At 44.0% G+C, this 17576-nt stretch overlaps 1 protein-coding gene across 10 annotated transcripts in view; it reads left to right on the forward strand.

The window, feature by feature from the left end:
- The window catches only part of ARL3 (ARF like GTPase 3), a 32175-nt gene extending 14712 nt beyond the window's left edge, over positions 1-17463 (forward strand). For 5 of the 10 annotated variants that reach the window (XM_080642146.1, XM_080642143.1, XM_080642145.1 and 2 more), the window contains 3 exons: positions 3278-3328; positions 5090-5275; positions 14270-17463. In XM_080642146.1, coding sequence (XP_080498272.1) covers positions 3278-3328; positions 5090-5275; positions 14270-14317 — 285 coding nt within the window. In that variant the 3' untranslated portion in view covers positions 14318-17463. Of the gene's footprint in view, positions 1-3277; positions 3329-5089; positions 5276-8769; positions 8853-14269 lie in introns of all 10 variants that reach the window. The other 5 variants (XR_013959063.1, XR_013959064.1, XR_013959066.1 and 2 more) reach the window with 5 other exon arrangements.
- Positions 17464-17576: the final 113 nt, after the last annotated feature.

The following is a 17576-nucleotide window of genomic DNA, read 5'->3' on the forward strand; positions in this document are numbered from 1 at the left end:
ATTATTAATTTATGTTTGGATTAAAATTTTTTACAACTAGATTAACATATATATGTATATGTGTGTGTGTGTGTGTGTATATGTGTGTGTGTGTGTGTGTGTGTGTGTGTGTGTGTGTGTGTATGTGTTGTTTTTTTTTCCTTAAGGCAAGATGCTCTCCTTACCTTTATTTATTGACCAGAAGAAAACAGATACTGGGCAGCACTGGGGTGGCAAGCAACCAAGTATCACCAAATTAGTTGTTTTATAGACTTCTTCCTGGAATTATTGTGAAGTAGTTGTCAAATTTTATAAAAATTATGCTAAATGATAGGGAGAATTAGGCTAAATGTATAGTTTAGGAAAACCCTCCTTTAATTATACTGAGTCTTTTAATGGAGGCAATAAATAGCAAGTAATTATAAGTAAAAGTTAAAACTTTCTTCTCATTGATCTTCAGCCTCTGGATTCTCTGGTATCATCTCTCTTGTCATTAAAACTCTTCCCATTACTTCTTATCCTCTCCCGACGGTTTTTAATAATATCAAGCATCAATTTCCTAACTTTATGTTTGTGTTTTCCGCTTTGTCTCAGCCTCCTCTTTTCTTCCCTTGTTACTCATGCCTTTGCTCCCAGGCCCACTTTTTCTTACTTTGAAATTCCTTTCTTGCCCAGTGGCCTGCACACAGCCTTCAGAAAGCCCTCTAAACCCAAAACACCCTCCCTGGGATCACTTGACCCTCTGCCCTCCCTCACATCTTGAACTATTGCCTGAGTGAAGATAATCCTAATCCACTGTGGACTCCCAAATAATCCTAATTAGGTCTTTTATATTGAGGTTTGCCCTCCCATTACATTCCTTCGTTCTACATCTACATTTATACTACATCTGCTACCTTAAAAATGAGAGCCTCACTGGTGGAAAACAGTTTGGAATTTTGGGTGTCTGTGGTGTGCAGAGCCCATGAGTGCATGAATTGATACTGAGTCAAGAGTAATATTAACTACAACAATAATAATAAGGCTGAAAAAAAAATACTGAGATGACATCCTTCCTCCCTTTATGATTCCCCATGAAAGAAACACAGGTGGAAACATAGGGTATTCTTCAGAGGAAAGCCCAAACTTTGTTCCTGGTATATTTAGCATTAGTGATTCTAAATGAGAGTGCATTAAACTAAGGAATTGTAATTTTTTTCTTTCAAAAGAGAGCAAATTTTCAAGTAGCACAGAATTTAACCTACATACAGAAATGCCTATGTATATTGTAGTATATTAGTTTATGTAATTTAAGGCATGTAAAGGTGAGAGTTGTTTTGTGTTGTTGTTGTTTCTAAATGAATACAGCAGGCCCTCAAATAATGTCATTTTGTTCAACATTGTTTCATTATAACATGGATGAGAAGCTGTAGGAACTTAACTCTTGTTTATGTCAATTAGCCTGTGGTAAAGTTGGTTTCGTTATATGTAGTTTCGCTTAAAGTTGCAAAACCTATTGATGACATTGAGGATTTACTGTATGTTCTTTTAAAAGGCTGTTTTCATTGTACCATTAGTTTAATAACAGTTCTAAATTCTTTAAAAGAAGTTAGAAAATCTGCTAATTTTTAAGATTAGCAACTGGTCCCTAACCAGTTTGGCTCAGTGAATAGAGTGTCGGCCTGCAGACTCAAGGGTTCCAGGTTCAATTCCGGTCAAGGGCATGTACCTTGGTTGTGGGCACATACCCAGTAGGGGGTGTGCAGGAGGCGGCTGATTGATGTTTCTCTTTCATCAATGTTTCTGACTCTCTGTCCCTCTCCCTTCCTCTCTGTAAACAAATCAATAAAATATATTAAAAAAATAAAATAAAATAAACTGGACCCATTTTTAAAAAAAAGATTAGCAACTGGGAAAACATTTAATATATCATTTAATTGTTTTAAAGGACTATAACATTATATCTAATTTTCTTTTTAAATTTTCATATGAAGAAGAATTAAGAGAACATTCGTAAGAAATTAAAATAATATATTTGGGTTCTGTAACTATAAGCAATTTCCTTTTTTGGTGTTCCCTTATTTTCTTTATTGTTATAGGATGTTATTTATGCAATAAATAAAATTCAGTGATGGGAGAGAAAGCTTGAGATTTTTAACTTATGGTGAATCTCAAGGCTTCTCTTACTCTGGAAAAGGCTATGCCCTTGCTATTTGCTTATAGCCTCCTAGCAGCCTTGGAGGTTATAAGCAAGGTAGGAATGGGATAGAGATCACTGGGTTTCCTGCCTCAGTACATGAAGTCAGCGTATAGTTAATACTGCAAATGATACTTTCAGCGTGATGATGTTCGAAGACTAGAATTTGTAGATGTCTCAAAACACCATCCCTCCCAGACAAGTTGAGATGCAGTATTAGCAGAGTGCTTAAGGTATGCTTGAGTTTGAATCCCAATTTTGTCAAGTACTTGATGTAACTTGAGCAAGTTACTTAACTTCTTTGGGCTTATGTTTATCTAATAAAAGCCTAAGTGACCATTACGGCAGAACGACCAGAATAGCCGGTCACTATGATTTGCACTGACCACCAGGGGGCAGACACTGAACGCAGGAGCTGCCCCTGGTGGTCAGTGTGCTCCCACAGAGGGAGCGCTGCTCAGTCAGAAGCCGGGCTCACAGCTGGCGAGCGCAGCGGTGGTGGCAGGAGCCTCTCCCACCTCCACAGCAGCACTAAGGAGCAGCAAGCCGAGCAGTAAGGAACGAGCAGGCAGGCGGTAAGGAGTGAGGCATCACAGATAATGAGAGGGATGTCCGACTGCCGGCTTAGGTCCAATCCCCAGAGATTGGGCCTAAACCGGCAGTCGGACATCCCCCGAGGGGTCCCAGACTGTGAGAAGGTGCAGGCTGGGCTGAGGGCCCCCCCCCCCCCCAGTGCACAAATTTCATGTACTGGGCCTCTAGTTTATGTATAAAATGAGAAAGTAGTGCAATCTATCTCATAGAGTTGTAACAAGGATTAATATGATAAATCTTGCAAGAATGTTTAGTGAATGCACAGTAAATGTAGCTATTTTCATCCTGCATAGCTCTACTGACTTTTTACTTTGGAGCTTTGCTGGAGGTATTTTGGGGGCACCCTCCATTTAATTAATTAGTTTGTTTGTTTGTTTTGCATCCATAGATGAGGTAATAGTTACCAGCTCGATTTCTATATGCCATGCTAATGTGAAATTGGCTGATAGGATCATCTGCTCTTTCCATAAAGGTGCCCTGTCGTTTACATAACTGCTATTGAGATAACCTTTTTTTTTTACTTTACAGATATATGTAATTGACAGTGCAGACAGAAAAAGATTTGAAGAGACAGGCCAGGTAAATAATTCTTCTGTTGATCTATTTCCCAAATAACTGGGTATTCATTAATCTGCCTTGTAAATATATGACAGTGAGAGAGATTTTTTTTGTTTAACCTTTGCAGTTTAAATAAGGCAGTCACTCTGGCAAGCAGGCAAAAATACCAGTTGGCTAAAAAGAAATTAGTTCAGAATCCTTTAAACAATTTTTTTTTATTAAAACCTTTTAGTTTAAATCAAATTGAATAAACAAGTTATAAGAAAATGGAATTTACCACCATGCCCAAAAGCTCTTCAGGTTTCTTCTCATTCCACATAGACATGAACCCAGAAGAAAAATTCACTTATTATTTCTATGTACATTTTTCAATATCAACTTAATTGATCCAAGGGCAACTAACAAATTCAAAGGGATGGAAGAAATGTGTAAGCCAAGACTAACCTGCTCTTGTTTCCAAGCCAAAAGATATATATCTTTGAACCCAAAAATGGCTTCAAAGGCAGACTACATGTCAACATGATTACACAGTGCAATTTGTATACATAGTTTTAAACAGAGAAGCGGTGGGCACAGACCATTTTACTGATTACACTGATAAGAAGCAAGGGGTAGAGTGGACCTCCTTGGAGAAGCATGATTACATTTTATTGCAGAGTCCTTGGCTTGTGTCCTAAACTACCACTGGTGGCCTTCCAAAGGTAGCCGTCCCCATGTTTATGTTCCTTTTTCCTGGAAATTAGTTTGAGAACTCTCCAGACTCTTGGAGATAACCCTTCTATACATTGATGATTTCTGGATCATCACTTCATGTGAGCTTGAAGGTGAAGGGTGTTGTATAACTATCTGCCTCCTGAACCCTCCAGTTCTCTTTGACAGCCCAAGTGTCTTAAGTAGGGTTAAAATGTGAATTTAATGGGAGAGGTGAGTCCTCATATTTAGGTAAGTACACACCCTCTCCTGTACTTATTGCAGACAGAATCAACATAACAGGGTAGACCCCAACTGATAGCCTAAAAATCAGAGCCCTTGCCAGATGGACTAATACAGTTATTTTAGGATGTGGGTTTGATGAAGTGTAATGCATGGACATGTTTTGGAGGTAAAGATTGATGAAACAGAATTATAGTCTTTAAAACAATTGTCATTTTCAATTTATCCTATATAATAAAAGGCTAATATGCAAATTGTCCCCTTGGGAGTTCGACCGCTCACTATGACATGCACTGACTACCAGGGGGCAGCACAGAATGAAGGAAGGCCCCGGCCGACAGCTAGAAGGCCCCGATTGGCCCTAATCGCCAGCCTGGCCTAGGGACCCTACCTGTGTACAAATTTCGTGCACCGGGCCTCTAGTATTTAAATAACACACACACACACATATACATTGATAGTTATTGCAGATAACAACCTTGGCTAAATTTTAAATTTTAGCCACAGCTTGTGTTCTCCCTTGAACTGTGTTTCTCAAAGAATGATCTATGAATCCCTATAGCAGAACTACTAGAGGGGAGCTAGTTAAAATGCAGATTCCTAAATAAGTAAATAAATAAGATAAAATGTAGATTTCTGGGCCCTCACTCAGACTTCCCAAAGTCAGCATCTCTGGGGTAGGCCCAGCAGTCTGCCAGGGGATTCTTGCACAGGCTCAAGTTTGAGAACCACTGCCCTTGAAAGTTGCTGGTTGATCAGCTTAGCTGTTCTATTTTTTTTCTAGCTAGAAGTTAATGGTTAAATATAGCTTTCATCCTTCCCTCCCCATCCATTCTCAAAATGATCCAGGAACTAGCTGAATTACTGGAGGAAGAAAAGCTAAGTTGTGTTCCAGTGCTCATCTTTGCTAATAAGCAGGATTTGCTTACGGCAGCCCCTGCCTCTGAAATTGCAGAAGGACTGAACCTGCACACCATCCGTGACCGAGTCTGGCAGATCCAGTCTTGCTCAGCTCTCACAGGAGAGGGCATTCAGGTGAGATTACCTGGAGGCTTGGTCACCTGGCAACATGACAGCCAACCAAAGTAGTCTGTCTCATTGGCTGGGCTGATCTAGATAGGAAAGATATGAAACAAATAGCCTTTGATTGGCAGATGAACAATCCAGGATGTGAAGGGCATGAAGAGTTTAGTTCTTTTCTACTTAGCAGCCAATGTGACATCATTAACTGTTCTAGGAAAGACAAACCCACCCCACACAAGCAACAAACTACCCCATTAGGTAGGAGGTCAGAACAGAAGACTCAGAGCAGCGGTCACCAACTGGTGGTCCGTGAGGTCCGAAAGGTTGGCGACCTCTGACTTCGAGGATGCTTTCTAACTCTAGGATTCTTTGATGATTTGGTTGGAGGTTTTGTGTTGTGTCTCATATTGTGGCCAAGGTAACAGCCATCAACAATTATGCACACTAGTTATCCTATAGAAGGGTTCTGTTTTGTTTTCTGTTGGCTGTCTTCACTGCCTTCAGCGTTGGTGTCTGTTTCCTGCTACTTCAGTTTGGTTTCCCACTGGTAGGCTTCTGCTCACAGAGGGCCTCGTGTTTTATACTGAGGCACTACGTACCAGAAGAGCAGGCTCCCCTCATTTGATATTAACTGAGAGGCTACTAGTATATCCTCAAAGAATGATGAACAGGTTCAGCTCTGATGCTTCCCACCAAGCAGACGCAAACCAGGTGACACTTGGAGTCAGCGCTCTAGGACTTCTTTATTCCAAAGCCCCAGCATGCCCACATGCCTCACTTTAAACATCTGGTGGACCTGCTGGGGAAGTGACACCATGAGGCGAGAATGGGACAGTACTGCTCTGGGATGCTGTGGGGGATTAACAACATCTAAAGCAGTGGTATCTTCCCTCGTTGCCATATGGCGTGTGTATCTAATGGCATGACCAGTTTGCTTTTCTCTGAACTTGGTGTGTTGGGGTACGAGCCTGCAACTTCTCAATCATCCTGCAGCCTCTTTCCATTTCCTTTCTAATACTCTCCTTCCCTCTCTCCGAAGACATTTGACATTGATTTGTCTTAAAACTGCCTGATTGGTTTTATTTCAAGGAAATAGTCATGTCCTAGAATTATCTCACTTGTTCCATCTGTTTGCTGCTTGGTTTTTCTCTTTTTGTTACACAAACAACCAGGGCCTGTTTCTGTGCTTGGCCTTTAGATCTGAGAGCAGACCAGTCAGCACAAGACAAGCACCCTCTCCTCTACAGTCCTCCACACCCTGTGTGTGTGTGTGGGTGTGTGTGTGTGGGTGTGTGGGTGGGTGGGTGTGTGGTGGGGGCTCTAAAATAGCCAGAGATGAGCTCAGCTACCTCCCCAAAATGGATGATGAGCTCTGTGGGTCTCTGTGAGGTTTTAGTTTAGGGAAGGGGGAGGTGTTAAGTCTTATTTCCTTCCTTCCTAGACTCTGGTTATAAAAGTAATATATTCTCATTATTAATCATATAAAAATATATAAAATTTAAAACTGTAGTTTTTTCCTCTCCCCTAATTCCACTTGACAAAGGAACTATCATTAATAGTTTTATTCTTAAGTATCCTCTTTAAAATTATAATCACATATGTGATTATAGATCTATTTAGTTTCAAATTAACTGCATTTTTCAGCTTAATTTAGGCTGGTTCAACAAGTATACTACAACGCAGGATGTTTTTTATTTTTTTATTTTATTTTATTTTTATTTGAGAGAGGAAGGGAGAGGGAGAGAGAAATAGAAACATCAATGATGAGAATCATTGATTGGCTGCCTCCTGCACGCTCCCTACTGGGGATTGAGTCTGCAACCCAGGCATGTGCCCTTGACTGGAATTGAACCTGGGACCCTTCAGTCTGCAGGCCAACGCTCTATCCACTAAGCCAAACAGGCTCGGGCCCCAGGATGTTTTTTAATAGGTAAACTCAAATCATTTTATTTAGCTTCTCACTTTAAAAAAAATCAAGTTTAGCCTAAAGTATTTCCCTCGATTGTGCATAAGATGGCCTTCATGAGGCCTAAAATGATTTGGGTTTGGATGAAGCTTTCTTGTGTTTATACAAACCACTTCAGCAAGAGAACTCTGCCTGTCTAAACGGCCTCAAACACAAATATAGAGAGAACATCTCAAGGTCAGGGGCTCTAAAGGTGGGACTAAAGGAAATAAACACATTTTGTGTGCCTACTGCTAAGAAAGTGGCAGCCCGTAATCTTTTTTCACTTGGTCAGAGTGTTGGAAAAAAGAAAAAGCAAATTAACAGTAAGGTCCTTGTTTCTTCAGCCAGCCTTAAGCAGGGACTAGAGTTATCTAAAATCAGCATTTTGGATAGTGGCATTCAAGTCAAGGGTACTTCCTCAGAGCCTGGAGATTGGGAGGGAGCTCTAATCATTGTCCTCCCAGCCCCCACCCACCACACCCCAACCTGTATGGGGAGGTTACAGGGATAGAGCTCTTGAAGAAGTGGCATTCCCTTTAAGTCACAGGATCTTTAGACCAAAAAAGCAGCAGTGAGCTATCAGACAGAGTCAGGGAAGGCTTTAAAATCAGTCAGTGTAAATCAAGTGAGACAACCTTGTATGGTTTGTTTTTGTTAAAGTTCTTCTTAGATCAAAGACCTTCAGCAACCAGATTCACAGGAAATTATGTCAAGAAAAATCTAACAAAGAACTGTGAGCAAAAAAAAATATATATATATATATTATATATATATAATTTTATATGGAGGAGAAATAGTTTGAAGGTCACTTAATTAGTTTAGTAGATAGTACCATGGTGTATAGAATTGGGTAGTTAAGACTGGGATTTCAAGGTTAATGAGATTAGATTATGGTTAATAGAATGATATAAATTTAGAGAATTTAACCATTATTTGAATGAGTTATTTAATAAAAATGTTAATTAAGAGGGGAATCTGCTCTCTATTGTCCTTTAATGGTAGCCTTTGGGGACTGCAGAAAGGTCGTGGTGTTTTCCGTGGGAGCATTTCATTGTGAGGCACCCACCGGCCATGTCCCTCCCCCAGGTAACGCCTGTGACCTAAGCTCCTGTCCACTCAGTCAGTGTCATGCTTTTTACTTTAAAAAGAGTCACTTAGGAGGAATTGTTTTCCTGCATTGCCTAATTCAAGTGCAGGCCTTTCATTATTCTTATTTACTAAGGTTTCAAATATTCCTAAAAATGAAAGACCTCACTAGAAAAATGTCCATAAGATCACTTTCAGACATGGATACTGTGTAGTAAATACTAAAATTCCCTAAATTCTTATTTCATCTTCCCTCCCTCCTCCGCTCCTGCTGCCCCAGGAGAGCCGGTCAGTAATGGGCAGAGCTACTAAAATGATCAGACACTCAAATAACATCTGGCACCATAGCTCTAATGACCCTAAAAGGAAAAACGTACAGAGGTTAAAAAACCAAACAAAAAAACTTCTGGATTTTCTGCTACACTTTCAGGTGTTTAGGGTCTATTTTTATTGTGTTTGTGTGTTTAATCAGAATGTTTGAGAGACCCGTCTTCTACTGATAAATAACACCCTCAAGTGAGTGAGCCGGGGGAACAACCACAGATCCGCTAGATGGTAAGCTACACCTCTGGACTCATTGGGCAGGTGTATCACTTCTTAGCTGAGCAGCCTAAACACATGATTTAAGGTTATGGAAGTTAGTGATTCCTGGGATGGATTTCAGATTCTTGTTCTACCTGATGTTCTGATGACAAATATGTGCAGTCTTGACAAGGACAGGCAATCCCATATGTTGTTCAGCCGCCCCTGTTCTGGGTGTGGAGATTGACTTTTGAGGGCTTCAAGAGAGTTCGGAACAGGTCTTTCTTTTGCCTGATAGATGGTGACCAGGAGGCCAGCCCATTGTGTAATTAAAGCAGGTTTTCATGAGAAACTGTCCAGAGGAGAGCATAGGTAAAGGGCACTAGAAGCTGAAGGAGAACATCAATCTTGGAAACCCTGCCTGCTGAGAGGCCCAGAGTCCAGAGGAGCGATCAGAAGAGACCCAGTTATGTCACGTAGATGAAGGCAGAAAGGGGAGAAACTGAACAATGTCTGGGAGGGAAAACCTGCAGCCCCTGAGCCAGACTGCCTTACAGACATGGAGGCAGTCTCCCTCTGCGCCCTGGGGCTGGGCCGTGTTGCTAGGGCCTCTCCTAGTGTATGACATCGAGCCCTGGGACTCTTCTTTTCCCTGGGTGTCTAGAAACAGTGAACAAAGGACTTGGCTTAGAGCCAGAGAAAGGCAGAGAGAAATCAACCTCTTCCACTCACACATCTGAATTTGAACCCAGACCACAGCGCTGACCTTTACTGTTGCAGTGTCAGGTGTTTGAAGACATTTTCTCTCTAAAACATCGTGTGTGTGTGTGTGTGTGTGTGTGTGTGTGTGTGTGTGTGTGTGTGTGTTTAATTAAAATTGTACTGGAAGAGAATTTCCTTTCAGTGCAGAGATCAGCAGTTTCAGCCTGGTCTCTAGCCTTCGTCATAACAGAGACCTGCCTCCACCAGTAGCTTTGAACTAGCAGAAAGTTCTCGGGTATTCCTCTCCATGCCCCCACCTCATGCTCACATTTTCTTTTCACCTCTCTCCCACGCTCCCCGTCTTCCTTCCTTCTCTAAACAGGAGCAGTGGTCCGGCTTATAGTCTCACCTGCTAGAAAGGACCACTAGCAGTTGGAGCCCTGGTGTGTGAGCTGTACACCAGCGTGCACCTCCCAGGTGAACATTACACATTTCCTAGCCCAGCTCCTTGTGGGTTTTTTTGTGTGTGTTTTTTTCATTTTTCCTTGGTCTAAGGGGCTTTTCCCTTAATATACCAATAGAATTTGGTATTTTTAAATATGACATTTACCACTTCTTTCAAGGCCTGGCATCAGTTATTTTTTACTCCAAGTGTACATGGAACTGCTTATCTGCAAGTCAGACAGACCTCAGGTTTATTTTTAAAATTTCAAACCTCTCTTTAAGAAAGCAAGCTCAGGACATGCAATTTTGCTACCTCTCTGGTGCAGTGCCCTTTGTCACCAGAAAAAATATTAATAGCAAGCAATATTTTATGTATGCAGCATGCAGCTGCTCCTTGACCCTGGGGGCCTGGTGACACAATGGGATAGGCTGCATTGCTCAGCGAGGGCCTGAGCTCCGCCTCCTCTTAAAGCAATTACTGATGTGGCATGTAGTCCTCATGGCATAAAAAACCAGGCCCACCCAACCATGGCTGCCACTGCCTCCTTCCAACCATTGAGCAGTGATGGATGCATTGTAGGGTGATCAAATTAAAGGGAGCAGTGCAACCAGAGTCCACCCTTCCATAGAAAGAGGCATCATGCCTTTAATCCTGGGCCACTGAGATCTGTGATGAGGATTCCACCCCTATGGTTAGGGGCAGCCTTATATTCTTCCCAGTGGTCATATTAGGGGATAATCTCATGACATAGCAAAATTTATTTCCTCTCCACGAGGCCAAACAAAGCTCAGTATTTGAGGTTCAATGTCTCGCTTTAGTCTCTTATTGAATTAAAGCTAATCAATTTAAATTCGGTTTCAGCGAGGTTGGCCAGGAGGAGGTGTGGTGGAGGAAGGAAGGGGAGGACTACTCATGCCCTAATATTGTCATCCCCATGACGAAGATCAAATGTGCAGAAATTTGGTCAAACCAGTTTTTAACAATAAAGGTTCAACCATTAAACAAACTTATGAGTTCATTTCCTTCTTTGGAAGCAGAGCAGTAACCTACTTCAAGTAACTGATCACTTTTTCTCATCGTCTGTTTTGAAAAAAACAAAGCCTTGCCAAATTAAGGCAAGAGTGATGTGGAGCACTAATTTAAACTTGAGAAGCAGAAGGTTTGGCTTCTTGCTATGATGTTGTCTCTAAATGTAGCATTTCCATGAAGGTGGTGGTCTTGGTGGAGAGTGATTATGCTAGGACGGGCAGCAAGGTAGAGAGCTGAGTGGCCAAAAACAGCCTCTGGCATCTTCAGAGCTGCAGCCAAGCTATGCAGGAACTTAGCCTGGGGCTACCCCAGTCTCATGGCCCTATAGTCGGGAGTCCTAAGGAAGAAATAACTAGAATTGCGATTTCCCAACTTCAGGGTGATTCCCAGCTTCTCCATAAGCTTGAGGCAGAGCTCCCCCCTCCAGCACTTGCCCGCACTTATTGAGAAATGGTAAATGGTTAGAGTATGGGTACTGGAGCCAGATAGCCTGGTTCACAGCCCGCCTCTGCCACACACTGCGTTGTGCTCCCATTTCTTCCTTTGTAATGTGGAAATGATAGTCCCTACTTCACAGGGTGTTAAAAGGGTTAATTAAAAAGGTATAAAGTACCGTAGACCAGACACTATGCTACGTTCTGTAAACACAACCTCAAGCCAGTCTGACATGGACCCTCCCCTCAAGGATCTTGGACAACATATTATCTTTCCTTTTCCGTGGGCAACTTGGCACAGCTTGTCCTGATTTGATTGGAGAGGTATTATCCCCATTGACTGTTGCCTCCCCAACAGCCCCTCACCTCCAGCTCTCTTTCTCCTCAGGTAATAACAGGAAAGGTACAACTCCCCAAACCCCAAACACTTCCGATCAGGGCAGAGCAGCCACAGACAGGGCTTGGCCCCTTTTATTTTTATTTTTTAAAGGGTTTTTTAAATATATATATATATATATATATATATATATATATATATTTCTTTATTGATTTCAGAGAGGAAGGGAGAACGAGAGAGAGAGAGAGAGAGAGAGAGAGAGAGAGAGAGAGAGAGAGATCAATGATCAGCTGCCTCCTGCACACCCCCCACTGAGGATTGATCCTGCAACCTGGGCATGTGCCCTTGGTCAGAATCGAACCTGGGACTCTTCAGTCCGCAGGCTGACCGCTCTTAGCCACTGAGCCAAGCCGGCTAGGGGCTGGCCCCTTTTAAATCTCCCTGTGCTTCCCAAACTCCAGACTGCTGGGGGCAGCTGCAGAGGCTCAGGGACCAGCAGGATAGCTGGTGAGTACTGACCTCTGAGCGCCCTCTGTTGGCAGGACTGTGGCTGAAAGGGCTTTGCCACCGCTGGCCTCACAGACATCTGGAGCACATGGCTCCCCAGCAGGGCTCCCGCATTTAAATCCCCTCTGCCTTCATAACAGATACCGAAAAGAAAGCTGCCCCTCACCCTCCACATTCTGCTTCGGGTTCCTGCAGCTGAGTAAATATTGTTTCTATCTCTTTGACTGTATTCATGTTTAGTTAGTTACATATAATAAAAAGAACTACCCCCCTGTAATCAGCCATAAAACCAGGGGGGAAACCGGTATTCATATAGTGTGGGAACACTTGATTTCTCTGAGACGATTTGATAAAATACTGCAGCTCTCCATAGAGGAGAAAATATTGAGGTGCGTACCTTTGGTAGTGTCTGTGCAGGTTTCTGAAGATGGAAAGTGCTACATAAGTGCTGAGCTATTGAGCTTGGAAAGCAAAGAGAAGATGGTTATCGTATTCATCCCTCTTGTATTTGTAAAATCTTTTCTGTCTCCTGGCAGGTGATCATTTTTTTTCCTGGAAACCAATTAGCTACTAAAATTAAACATGCTTCTCTTTAAATTAATCCTTTTCATAAAATGATCTTAAAATTGGCCTCAGCTTTTGAAGTCGGTAGCTGACCCAGTTGTAATTGGAGATGTATTTGGAGGCCACCTTTCTCCCACCTCGGCATTCTACCTCCCCTGTCCCCGCTGCTGCCAGGTGCTGTCCACCTTCAGGCTTTCGGCCACGGCCAGCCTCATCTTGGCAGATGCGCTGAGGTCTGCTCTGGAACAGCCATCAGATTATCTGGTTCTCCTGCCCAGGCGTTCTGATGGCAACTGGCAGAGTTTTAATCACTGTAAATTCAGGTTATGGTCAGATTAGCCAGGAGATAGGGTGCCTGCTGGTTGTTTTGCAGTGATGTATTGTTTATGGGATTAACGCTCCGAAAGCCCAAAGGTGTCAGCTGATATTTATTACTTTAAGCTGGCTCAGCTGTTCAGGTTCAGCCACTAGCTCTGTGGTCACAGGAAATGCAGGGCTCTTCATGCCCTGAGATGTGCAAATGTGACTGGGACCTCAGCTAGCTTGTATTGCAGACGCGAGGCGGGGGTGAGGGGGGGTGGTGCAGGATCCTGCTTTGATTTTGTTCTGAGCTTCCAAAGGAACTCTGCACACCCCTGAAGGTCGGAGAGACTCTAGGGGAAAGGAGAGTATTCAGGGGTGTCTCCAAAGTGGGTTGAAAAGGAGGTCATCTCTGGTAGGTCTGGCATCCAGGAGAAACCATGCCACCTGCCAGGTGGCTGTAGGCATTGTGTGGTTTTTACCTCTGTCCCTCTCCAGCCTTCTAAGAGAGGACACTTTCAAGGTCACTGTGCCTTTAAGGGAACCTTCTCCCCAGTCCCTCAGCTTGGTAGTGCTTAAAGCTACAAGAACCAGGCCCGGACTTTCTAAACCTATCTGGAGTGCTGCACGAAGAGAAATAAATGCACATTGCCCTAGTGTGTGTCTAGTAACACACACTGCAGTTGGTTTGTTTTTCCAAAAAGAAATTTAATTTAACCCATGTACACTGCCACATGTAAACACACTGGGCACCAGAAGAGTGGCTTATTGAATGGAATGCCCTAGCAAAGGTCAGCTTTTAGAAAAAGCCAAAAAGGGCTGGAATCTCTCCTGATAGCGCCTCCATCAGGCCTTGGATCCAAGCAGATGTGTTTATTTTTTCAGAGGGAGTTCCTGAGAACCCATCTCAAGTTCAGACACTGGGCACTCCCACTCCTATCTCCCTCCTGTGCTCTCAGAGGCCTCCCCCGGAGGTCACTATGCCTGGTCACCCAGGTGGGCCCCTGGGGCAGAGAATCCCTGGAGCTAGTGGTAGGGGAGGGGAGGCCCATACCCCCCCCCCTCCTGGGCTTGTGTGTGTAGTGTCTTTCTTATAACTAACACTGCCTTTCTCTGCCCATTTCCCTCAAAGGACGGCATGAACTGGGTCTGCAAAAATGTCATTGCAAAGAAGAAATAAAATCTAGACCAATGGAGACGCAGGAGCTTCAGGAGCTGAATTCTGTCCTGAAAAACACTAATTTGCTGCTTTCTGACCAAATGTTTTTCCATCTGTGTACAGCTACAGCTGTTTGAAGAGAGGGTACAACACAGTTTAAAAAGAATCCCTATTCCAGCAGTAGATTTAACTGATCTCTGAGGTTCAGTATCATTTTTCAAATAAAGGAATTATATTATTTCCTCTGCATAATTGAAATAGTATTAAATGTCTCAAAGCACATGATTAGAAAATGAGATCTTTTAAATGAGCAAGAGATTGCATTGCAGTTCAGACAATTCCAGTGGGCTTTTTTTTTTTTTTTTTTTTGCTTTCAAAAAAAAAAGAAGAAAAGTAAAAGAGAAAGAAGCAGCTTATGCAGAGTTCATTTATTTACTGACCTGTCCCTTGCTCTCCCCATGGTTTTGGAAGCACGGACAGTGTTTGCTGGTGCTGGTCAGTGATTTTTACCATCACCAACTGAGCCAGGGCTGCATTCCGTCCTGAGGGAAGCTGCTGGGGGGAAGGGGAGGAAGAGCAGATGATTAAACCATCTTGTCATGCAGGTAGGAGACTGTGTGTGTAATCCTCACCCTTTGGAGAGGAAAAAAAAATCCTTTCTTACAAACAAGTCACCACATAAACATAGCCCATCCCCAACCCCCCAGCCAGCTATACAGGGAAGCAAATTCTTATGACTTTTGACTATAATGACATCTGGAATGTGAGGAGAGGTGGGAGGTTTAATTCCAGAAAAATTACAAGGTCCTTAGAAAGCCCTCACATGGAGGGCTCGGGCTAGCGTAAACAGGCTTTCTCCAGTTCAGTGGAGCAGGGAGCAGCCGACTCTGAGATTAGCTGGCTTCTGCGCGGCAGTCCTATAGAAGGGATTTCTAAAGCTCAAAGAATTCTGTGTTTAAATGATCACAATAGGCCGTTGCTATCAGATTTTTTAAATAAATGCAGCTTTACCATGAACCTGCTCCACTGAGAAAAGGCAGGCAGATCGATTTTTTCAAGATCAATTTTTACAGTGCTGGCAACTTGGGGGTGTGCGAAGCTCATAGGTGGAGAGGGTTTGCTGCTGGGAAGAAGGGGTGTGATTGCAGGGGCCACTCCCAGGGAAGCCAGAGTCACCCCAGCTGCCCATCTCCCCTGCCTCTCTCCAGCAAAATGTGTCCTCTGTTGATTGATTGGAGAGGACTGGAAGGAGACTTCTCCCGCCCCGTGTTGCAAAAAGAGCTTGTTTTCCTGAGTCTTAAGAAATCCCTAGCTTCAAGCATGAAAGCTGGCCAGAGCATCACCCAGCTCCTGAATTGAACTCTGTTCTGGTGCCTGAGCCGAGGGGTTTTCAGAGAATGAATAAGGGACTGTCCAGTGGCTGGCTAGTGGGCCTCAGGAGGCCAGCTGCCTTCTCATCCCAGGAGGTGGCCCTTCCCAAACCCACTAAGGCCTGTGAGCAGAAGAGGGACCGCTCCAGCCCCAGCCCTCTGTGCCCAGCTTTTCTGGACAAAGTTGTGCAGGTGAGGCTGAAGCATATCCAGCCTCAAAGGCGTTCTGGGCTGGGAGTCATTCATGCAGACATGGAAAGCTGTGCCGGGGGTGCTGGGCACAGACCTGTAAGGGCTTGTAAAACAAAAGGTGAGGTTTTTCCAAACCACTGAGCTACCTGCTTCCTGCCACCTCCTCTGGCTTCCTTGTCTCACCCAAGCGCCTCTCCCACTTTGAACAAAGGAAAACAGAATTGCAAGAAACCAAAATTCCCCTGCCATCCAGCTGGAAATGTGGCTCTAGGGCTTAAAAATGGGTTTTCCCTCCAAATAGTGCACCAGGGATGCGAGCTGAGGGGCAGCGGCCTGCTTTGAGGTCTGTGATTTTGGAACAATGTGATAGGAACTTTGGCAGTGGATAGTCTGTAAAATACTTTTGTTCTTTTGCCACCAACCTAGGGAACTCTTTGCAAGAGTCCTCCCCAGGCCTGGGCCAGCAGGCAGAAGCCACTTCCCTCCTCTGATAACGGCCTCTGTGAACATTCACATTTGCTTTTCAGCTGAAGACAGAGTGGCATGGTAGATGTCACAAGCTTTCATCTTCCCTTTGAACCCTGCTGGACCCTCCTGGGGGCTCATGGGGTAGATGAGAGATGCCTGAAAAAGGCAGACTTTAAGAGCTCCCATTTGTAAAAACAAAATACTTCTAAAGTCCGCTCTCCTCCCCCCAGCCCCACTCCCACCCCCTGGGGCCATGACCAGAAGATAGAATTTGAAGCTAGAAAGGAGATACCCGGTCTCCCATCCTCCCGCCCCCAGTGTGTCTGGGTGAGACTTGCTCTGTGCACCTCTGCATCTGAATGTGCGGGGGGTGGGGGGGGGGGGGGAAAGAGGGCGAGGGCTGGGGGCAGCAAGGCCCAGGATGGGGCCCCAGGATGTGTGCTCAGACCAGTTGTGAGAAAAACACCCTTCCCCTCCCACTGACCTTCCCTGTGCAGCTCCTTCTGGCTGGATCCCCAAGCCCAGTGCAACACACCCTTTCCCCTTCACTCTCCCCTGGTTACTATGGAAACAAGGGTGTCATTGATGTGGGCTGAGCTGGGGAACATGTAGGACGGGCACAAAACTGAAAGTCAGCGATTATGCCGGTGGGTACAAATGTGCGGGGAGAAAGAAGTCCACGGTCCCGAAACTGCTGGAAGGACACAGTCCTGCCCCCTCCCTTCCTCTCCACTCCTCTATCCTGGCTTTGGACACATTTCTTTATTCCCCTCTGGGCTAAAGCGGTGGCTATTTTTGTGTCACTCTGTGCCTCACCCTCACTGTGGGCCACTCCTTATCCGGACCTGCCCTCGGAGGGTGACACCATGTCACCCTCTCCAGGACTCGTCCCTTGATTCCCGTCAGTTTGCTTTGATTTCTCTCTCCTTCTCAGGGGCAAGTTCTTCCTTCCTTTTATTTTTAGCTCTGCACTCCATGTGGTTTCAGGGCTCAGTCTGATCCATCGAAAGTTTCTTTTTATATAGTCCCTTTGGAAAATGATAAAGACATGGACGTGGTATTTGGTCATGTGGAAAATTCACTGTATAATTTAGATGTCTGTCAAAAATCCAACAAATAAAATTTAGCTGAAATGAAGGCCGCCTGGAATGTGTTGTGTTCTTTGCTGAAGCTCAGAGAGGGCCTGAAATCTGTTTGTTATTTCAGAGGTTAGCATTCCTCAAGGTGCTTTTTTTTCCAGAAGGATGTAA

The sequence above is a fragment of the Plecotus auritus genome, assembly GCF_963455305.1.
Source record: "Plecotus auritus genome assembly, chromosome: 9".
NCBI classification, from domain to species: Eukaryota; Metazoa; Chordata; class Mammalia; order Chiroptera; family Vespertilionidae; genus Plecotus; species Plecotus auritus.